This window comes from Theropithecus gelada, chromosome 19, assembly GCF_003255815.1.
Source record: "Theropithecus gelada isolate Dixy chromosome 19, Tgel_1.0, whole genome shotgun sequence".
In the NCBI taxonomy this organism is placed as follows: Eukaryota; Metazoa; Chordata; class Mammalia; order Primates; family Cercopithecidae; genus Theropithecus; species Theropithecus gelada.
Window position 1 is genome coordinate 36,987,225 of NC_037687.1, and position 8,918 is coordinate 36,996,142.

The 8,918-nt window shown below is 54.0% G+C and overlaps 1 protein-coding gene across 1 annotated transcript in view; it reads right to left on the reverse strand.

Moving 5' to 3' along the window:
* LOC112611963 (pregnancy-specific beta-1-glycoprotein 6-like) overlaps window positions 1–8,240 on the reverse strand; it is a gene marked incomplete at its 3' end in the record, with an annotated part of 21,192 nt that extends 12,952 nt beyond the window's left edge. Inside the window, exons 1-2 of the mRNA XM_025365915.1 lie at window positions 8,080–8,240; window positions 790–1,018 (exon numbers count right to left, since the gene is read on the reverse strand). Of these exons, the coding sequence (XP_025221700.1) occupies window positions 790–1,018; window positions 8,080–8,240 (390 nt within the window). The remainder of the gene's footprint in view (window positions 1–789; window positions 1,019–8,079) is intronic.
* Window positions 8,241–8,918: the final 678 nt, after the last annotated feature.

Here is an 8,918-nt window from a genome sequence, read left to right on the forward strand (position 1 = left end):
TTTTTTTTTTTTTTTTTTTTTTGAGACGGAGTCTCGCGCTGTGTCACCCAGGCTGGAGTGCAGTGGCGCGATCTCGGCTCACTGCAAGCTCCGCCTCCCAGGTTCACGCCATTCTCCCGCCTCAGCCTCCGAGTAGCTGGGACTACAGGCGCCCGCCACCACGCCCGGCTGGTTTTTTGTATTTTTAGTAGAGACGGGGTTTCACCATGTTAGCCAGGATGGTCTCGATCTCCTGACCTCGTGATCCACCCGCCTCGGCCTCCCAAAGTGCTGGGATTACAGGCTTGAGCCACCGCGCCCGGCCCTCTTCTTCTTTTTTTTTGAGACAAAGTCTCACTCTGTCACCCAGGCTGGAGTGCAGAGGCTGGAGTGCAGTGGCTGGATCTCAGCCCACTGTAACCTCCGCCTCCCGGGTTCAAGCAATTCTCCTGCCTCAGCCTCCCGAGTAGCTAGCACTACAGGCACCCGCCACCACACTGGGCTAATTTTTGTATTTTTAGTAGAGACAGGGTTTCACCATGTTGGTCAGGTTGGTTCCCTGAACTCCTGTCCTCAGGTGATCCACCGCCTCAGTCTCCCAAAGGGCTGGGATTATAGGCGTGAGCCACCGCGCCCGGCCCCCTGATTCTGCTTCTAGGAAATTAGATTAGGTGAGCGTTAAATGAGAAAATGTGCAGGAAACGCCCAGACCTTTGCCCAGTATACAAGAGACACTTGATAAGTGTTCTCTTAATTTCCTCCTTTCTCCCTGCCTTCTGGGACCGCTGTCTGGGAGACATTGGGGCCTACCCGGTGCTGACCACCGGCCACCGCTTCAGAGGACGCTGCGTTCAGGGTCGTCCCTCCCCAGGTTGGGCAATGCCGAGCACTGCCTCCAGGGGGCGCCGCCACGCCGACCCCGCGCCCGGGGGTTGTCTTTTCCGCCGCGGCCGCGCGGGGCCGCCCGGGCCCTGATTTTTCAGGACCAACGACGCGCAGACAGTGGGGAGGTCGGCGTCCCAGCTGAATCCAGGACGTCCTTTGGCACCGCAGTGATAATTAACACACAACAACAATAATAGCCGCAGATCCACCCACAGCGAGCTGCTGGAGTTCAAAGGACGCATGCGCGTGATGGGAGGCTGTAGAACTCAGGGAAGGAGCCAGGCCTTAGACCCTGAGCTGGGTTCGAATCCAGGGCAGTCTCCCACGTTTCCGCTCTGTACCCTTGGGCTTTTCTGAGCTTCTGCTTCCTTTGTTTTAAAATGGGAAATGTATTACAGTTCTTGAGAGGAATAAATGAGCTCCTGGAGAGCTCTTTGAAGCGCAACTTAGGAGAAGTGCATGTACCGTAATTCCCTCTATCCTGTGAGGGAGCTCTGATTGAATTCCTTTCTCGAATGAGAACGCTGGGGACCCTTTCCCAGGCTCACGGGCCTTCATGGGTCTCTCTCTCCCCTAGCACAGCCCAGAGGCCAGTCCAGGAGCTCTTTCCCTAAACCCCCTCTTCGGAGCTTCCCCACTCCTCTCTCGAGTTGCCGGCACCTTCAGCTCCTTGGGCTCCTTTGGGCACTGCCCCTCGGTCCCCAGGTGCAGGCCCAAGCCTGCAAGCTTCCTCTGGCCAATCCCACTACATCCCTCAAACTGAAGCACCGCCCCCTCGTTCTCCTTACCTCTTCCAAAACCCCATCCAGCCACCTTCTCCAGAAAAACCTTTCCCAGTGCCCTCTCCCAGGTCCACAGGCTTTGCACATGCCACTCCCTGTATCTGGAACATCCTTTCCCCAAGCCCTAAAGCTTGTTATTCAGAGCACAGCTTAAATATCACTTCTTCCAGGACGTCCCCTCCCTGTGGTCTCATGGTCGCCTGAGTTTCTTCTGCATTTCATTTTTTTTGAGAGGGAGTCTCGCTCTGTTGCCCAGGCTGGAGTACAGTGGCGCGATCTCGGCTCACTGCAAGCTCCGCCTCCTGGGTTCACGCCGTTCTCCTGCCTCAGCCTCCCGAGTAGCTGGGACTACAGGCGCCCGCCACCACGCCCAGCTAATTTTTTTTTTTATTTTTATTTTTAGTAGAGACGGTGTTTCACCATGTTAGCCAGGATTGCCTCGATCTCCTGACCTTGTGATCCGCCCGCTTTGGCCTCCCAAAGTGCTGGGATTACAGGCGTGAGACTGTTTTGTTTTGTTTTTGAGACGGAATTTTGCTCTCGTTGCCCAGGCGGGAGTGCAATGGTGCGATCTTGGCTCACCGCAACCTCCGCCTCCTGGTTCAAGCGATTCTCCTGCGTCAGCCTCCCCAGTAGCTGGAATTACAGGCATGCGCCACCACGCCCAGCTAATTTTGTATTTTCACTAGAGACAGGATTTCTCCATGTTGGTCAGGCTGGTCTCCAACTCCCGACCTCAGGTGATCCACCTGCCTCAGCCTCCAAAAGTGCGGGAATTACAGATGTGAGCCACCGCGCCCGGCCTTGTTTTGTTTTTGTTTTTGTTTTGTTTTTTTGAGACGGAGTTTCGCTCTTGTTGCCTAGGCTGGCGTGCAATGGCGCGATCTCGGCTCACCGCAACCTCCGCCTGCCAGGTTCGAGAGATTCCTCTGCCTCAGCCTCCCGAGTAGCTGGGATTACAGGCATGCACCACCACGCCTGGCTAATTTTGTATATATATATTTTTTTCATAGAAATGGGGTTTCTCCATGTTGGTCAGGCTGGTCACCTCAAGTGATCCGCCTGCCTCGGCCTCCCAAAGTGCTGGGATTACAGGCGTGAGCTACCGCACCCAGCCTTATTTTATTTTTTAAGATGGAGTCTCACTCTGTTGCCCAGGTTGGAGTGCAGAGGTGCGATCTCGGCTCACTGCAACCTCCACCTCCTGGGTTCAAGCAAATCTCTTGCCTCAGCCTTCTGAGTAGCTGGGAGGGACCACAGGTGTGTGCCACCATGCCTGGTTACTTTTTGTATTTTTACAAAACTACTATATTGGCCAGGCTGGTCACTATATTGGTTTCACTATATTGGCCAGGCTGTCTTGAACTCCTGACCTCAAGTGATCCACCCGACTCGGCCTCCCAAAATGTTGGGATTATATGTGTGAGCCACGACGCCCAGCAGGATTTTTTGTTTAGTGCCTAATCTCCCCTCATTACAGAGTGAAGCCCTCAAAAACAAGAACCGCATCAGTCAAGGGCTCCATGTTATGTCCAGGGCCCTGCCCTGTGAATGTTCGCTAAATGTGTGCCTAATGAATAAGCAATTCCACCTAACTGGGTCCGCACTCACTAAGCCTTCTCAACAGCCTGGGCTCACAGGCACATACACAGAGTCAACACAGCCACGCACACAGGCACACACATGCACAGAGTCACAAATGCTGCACAAATAAGCAACAGGCTCACACACAAAGCTAAATTCATTTGTGCTCACTACTCCTCTGTGTCCTAGGTCTCTTTTCTTTTGTGACTTAGGGTCCCTGAGAACAAGAGTTTTTTTTGTTTTTTTTTTCTCTTTTTAGACGGAATTTCGCTCTTTCTTTTCTTTATTTTTTTGGAGACGGAGTCTCGCTCTGTCACCCAGGCTGGAGTGCAGTGGCGCGATCTCGGCTCACTGCAACCACTACCTTCCAGGTTCAAGCGATTCTCTCACCTGAGTCTCCCAAGTAGCTGGGATTATAGGTGCTTGCCACCACACCCGGCTGATTTTTGTATTTTTAGTAGAGACGGGGTTTTGCCATGTTGGCCAGGCTGGTCTCAAACTCCTGACCTCAGGTGATCCGCCTGCCTCAGACTCCCAAAGTGCTAGGATTACAGGCATGAGCCACTGCGCCCGGCCGAGTTTCACTCTTTCACATAGGCTGGAGTGAAGTGGCATAATCTCAGCTCACTGCAACCTCTGCTTCCCAGGTTCAAGCGATTCTCCTGCCTCAGCCTCCTGAGTAGCTGGGATAACAGGTACCCACCACCACGCCCAGCTAATTTTTGTATTTTTAGTAGAGACAGGGTTTCCTCATGTTGGCCAGGCTAGTCTTGAACTCCTGACAGGTGATCCACCTGCCTCAGCCTCCCAAAGTGCTAGAATTACAGGCATGAGCCACTGCGCCTGGCAAGAGTTATGTTTTTTGTTTTTTTTCCAAGACAGAGTTTCACTCTTTTGCCCAAGCTGGAGTGCAGTGGCACAATCTCAGCTCACTGCAACCTCTGTCTGCCAGTTTCAAGCGATTCTTCTGCCTCAGCCTCCTGAGTAGCTGGAATTACAGGCGTCCGCCGTGGCTAACTTTTGTATTTTTAGTAGAGACAGGGTTTCACCATATTGGCCAGGCTGGTCTTGAACTTCTGACCTTGTGATCCACCCGCCTCAGCCTCCCAAAGTGCTGGGATTACAGAAATGAGCCACCGCGCCCAGCCTTTTTATTTTTATTTTTTTGAGACAGAGTTTCACTCTTGTTGCCCAGGCTGGGGTGCAATGGCACAATCTCAACTCACTGCAACCTCCGCCTCCCAGGTTCAAGTGATTTTCCTGCCTTAGCCTCCTGAGTAGCTGGGATTACAGGCACGGGCCACCATGCCCGGCTAATTTTTAGTAGAGACAGGGTTTTTCCATGTTGGACAGGCTGGTCTTGAACTCCCAGCCTCAGGTGATCCGCCTGCTTTGGCCTCCCAAAGTGCTGGGATTACAGGCGTGAGCCACCGCGCCCGGCAAGAGTTGTGTTTTTTACTAGCCTAGGAGCCCCTAGGAGAGGAAATTTGCTCCCATCAGACTGGGAATCCCAGGCGAATGCTCTGTCTTCCCAACTAGTTTGGGGACCTGGGCTCAGGAGTGTCTCCCTTACCAGCCCAGGAGCTCCTGGACCAGACTGCTTCTACTTCGGGCTTTGGAGCCCTTGGGCCATGCTAGATATGTTCACTAACTAGCCTTGGAGCTACAAGAACAGAATGGGCCTTCCTTGCTTCAGCCGGGTACTCCAGGAGCAGAGTTGAGCTAGATCTCCCCCAGCAGGCTGGTGGCCCCCACAGGCATGGCTGTGTCTCCCTGACCCCTCTCCACCCCTGCCACTGTCCACTGGCCTGACCCTTCTACCTTGATACAGCAGATAGGGCTGAGCTGGGCTGGGCTGCCCAGGTTTTGGAAGCAGTAGCAAACCACACTGTGAGACGGGTCCTCTGGGATCCCCTAGGAGGTAGTAGGATCAGCGACACTGCAGCAGGGGTGACCTCGCTCGCCTCAATATGTTGGGCAACTCATCCATATATCTAGTCACTCACCAACCCAGTCCAGAGTTCCTGGGCCTGGGCCTGCAGCACTCTATCTGCATTATGTAGTTAAATTGTCTCATCAATCCTGTGAGGTGGGTGTGATCACACCTCATTTACAGATGAGGAAACCGAGGCTCAGAGAACAGGAGTGACTTGCCCTAAGTCACAGAGCTGGGAAAAAGCTGGCTGGTTGCCTACTGCATCTCCTACCCAGGTTCAGGAAATGTTTAGGGATAGATTCCACAGGTAGAGAGAGGTGTGCGGCGGGATGCCCAGGTTTCTGGCTTGGGTGGCTTTCAGGAGAGTGCTGGCTCCTGAGACAGGGACTGCAAGAGGGTGGGAGTGCCTGTCAGGGAGTTGAGGAGCAGTGGGGAGGCGTAGGTTGCCAAGCAGCCAACCAGGGCAGGCAAGAGCTGGGTCTGGAACCCAGGCTTCCCCATTCCCAGCAGAAGCGTCCCCTGCCTACTCCCCACCCAGCTCTTGGCACTGGAGTCCTGGGTTCAAGTCCCATTCTCCATTTGACCCCATCTGAAAAACATGGGCACAGACCCTGTGAGGTCAACACCTGGGATTCCTGCTCCTTTAAGCCTTTCCCAGTGGAGGGTGTGGCCCTGGCTGCAGGTGAGCGCTGTTGCCACATCAGCTGGGTGAGCCCTGCCCATCCCCTCCCCCAGCTCCGGAGGGAGGCCGTAGAGGCCCCAGAGGACGGTGGGAAGTGGGTGGGGAGAAGAGGCGGAGCCTACTCGACTGGAGGGAAGGGGACGGCCGTAGGGGTGACTGAAGGCACCTGAGTGTTGAGAACACTTGACTGTGCTAGCCTCCGTGTGTCTGTGAGGGTGTCTGTGAATGTTCCAGAGTGCACAGGAGTATGTACAAAATAAACGTGCACTTGGACTGTGAGGATACAAGGTTGTATGCGAGACTGCATGAATATCTCGAATACCTCTTTCGTGTGCCTTTCTGTGTGGCTGTCCCTGGGTGTGCAGGAGTAAGTATGAATGTGTTTGTGTGTCTCCAGGGTGCCTTTGTGTAGCCAAATGTGTGTGTGACCCTCTGAGTAAGTCTCAGAATAAACCTGAGCTTTTGTGAGTACACATCTAGAAGTGCCCCTCCAAATGGCCCCAGGCTGATGGAGGCATAAAGCCTGCCCCATCCTTTAGAAAAGCCCAGCCCCTGTGCCCTATCTCCCTTCCTGGTGACTCGCCGCCCCCCTGCACCTGTCCCCAACCTCCAGAGCCTCCTGCCTTAAAAAGCAGTCCCTCTCTTGCCCAGCTTGTCCTCTCAACACTCAAAGGAAGTCTCAGTACCGTCCTCTAGGTGGACTTCTGTGACCAGGGAAGGAGGGTCTAGCATTATTTGCTAGGCATCTTCTATTGTCCCCCCATTTGACAGATGATGACACACAGCCCAAAGCAATGCAGGGACCTGCTGCAGGTGGTCCCCTGTATTTGATTCCATGACTCTTTTTTTTTTTTTTTTTTTGAGACAGGGTCATGCTCTGTCACCTAGGCTGGAGTGCAGTGGTGCAGTGTTGGCTCATTGCAGCCTCAGCCTCCTGGGATCAAGTGCTCCTCCTGCCTCAGTCTCCCATGTAGCTGGGACCACATGTGTGCACCACCACACCCAGCTAATTTTATTTTTTTGTAGAGATAGGGTCTCACATTGTTGTCTAGGCTAGTCTCAAACTTCTGGGCTCAAGTGATCCTCCTGCCTCAGCCTCCCAAACTCCTGGGATTACAGGTGTGAGCCACAGTGCCCGGCAATTCCATGACTCTTAAAGCCCCTGGTAGGATCCCTGGTCATGTCCAGCCCCATCAGTGTCCCCAGCTCAGGGACTTTGAACCTTGGAAACAGAAAGGAAACTGACATTTAGTGAGCCCCTCAGCTGCTTGCTTGGCCTTTCCCATGTTGTCATTTTATTCCCTTCAGGCTTGCTCCGAGAGGGAGGCAGCTTGCCTAGGGTCACATGGTCAGAAAGTAGCCGAGCTAGGATTTGAACCCAGGTCTTTCTGGCTCTGGAGCTCATGCTATTAGGTGTAGGGGGAGGTTGGGGATGGGCTGGTCCAGGGCTGACTGACCTCTAGTTGCAGAGAGAAAAGAGGAAAGTATGACGAGACATGGGTGGAAATGCAGAGAAGGCTGAGGTGACACAGTGTCATGTGAGCCCCTTCAGCAGCCCCAGCAGGACTTCCTGTTCTAACCAGAATCCAGCTACCTGTCCATTGCCCCTCTCCCCTAGACGGAGGGGGCTGGGTTGGGGAAAAACGTGACTAAATCAGCCCAGGCTTGAACAACCTCTCTACTGGCTAGTCGCAAGTGTTTGGAATTCCACCACTGCAGTGACCTCTGTCCCCTTTCAGTCTTCTTTCAGAACCACAGGCTCCCGGGATGTGTCTAGTCCCCAGCCCTGCCTGGAGAAGTCTGGCTAGAGCAGGGGGCACCAGATTGATGGAAGTCCTGGATGCTCTTCTGGAATAAGGGTGGAGGCAGTGGCGAAGGGACAGGGTGCCAGCAGGGAGTGGGAAGGGCAGGCCTCTGGGAGGCAGATCACAGCAAAAGCAGGACTTGAATCTCACCTTTGGACTTCAGGTCCAGGGTTCTTGCTACCATATGTGGCTTCCACTGGATACCAGGGCTGACTCTGGCTGGTGGAAGAGGCCAGAGAAGCAAGGATGTGAGATCCAGAGTTCATTAGGCTCTTCTGGGTGACAAGGACGAAAGAAATGCTCACCCAAGGGTTTCGGGAGATAGGGCCTTGTTGTGAGGATGTTTGGAGGCAGGCAGGGATGGTGCCCCTCACCTCCAAGCCTCAGGGAGTCCTCATGGGTGTTCACAAAACAGAATAGCTCTACCAATCTGGATGTCTCCTCTTTGCCTCGGCTGCAGGCGCCTGATGCTCCTGAATCTGAGGATTAGCGGTCACAGAGACTGTCATGCTGAGACGTTGCTTCTGTCCTTCCTGCACATCTTGCCTGACCAGCGTCCTTGCTGCCCTTGGCTCCTGCTGCCTCATGGTCCTACCCACAGCCTTCTCTGGATACTCCCTCCTCCCTGACAGAGGATCTACTGTTGGGGAGGAGGACCCAGTGGATCTGATTCTTAGGGGGCAGCTTCAAGCCAGACCATGTCATGGGCCACTGGCCAGCTGAGAGAGGGCCAGGCCCTAGGTCAGGTCCACCTCTAGTCTAGTTAGTGGCAGGCCAGTTGGGTCACCTGGCGACCTAAGAAATCCTTAGAAAGGATGGTGGGGCCGGGCGCGGTGGCTCAAGCCTGTAATCCCAGCACTTTGGGAGGCCGAGACGGGCGGATCACGAGGTCAGGAGATCGAGACCATCCTGGCTAACACGGTGAAACCCCGTCTCTACTAAAAAATACAAAAAACTAGCCGGGCGAGGTGGCGGGCGCCTGTAGTCCCAGCTACTCGGGAGCCTGAGGCAGGAGAATGGCGGGAACCCGGGAGGCGGAGCTTGCAGTGAGCTGAGATCCGGCCACTGCACTCCAGCCTGGGCGACAGAGCGAGACTCCGTCTCAAAAAAAAAAAAAAAAAAAAAAAAAAAAAAAAAAAAAAAAAGAAAGGATGGTGGGCAAGGCGGGCACCTAGAGCAGAAACCACTCCCTTGAATCCAGACCCCGATTTCAGCCATTTCCGTGAAGTATCTTTTGGTATCTTTGCCCCTATGCCCAACACAAG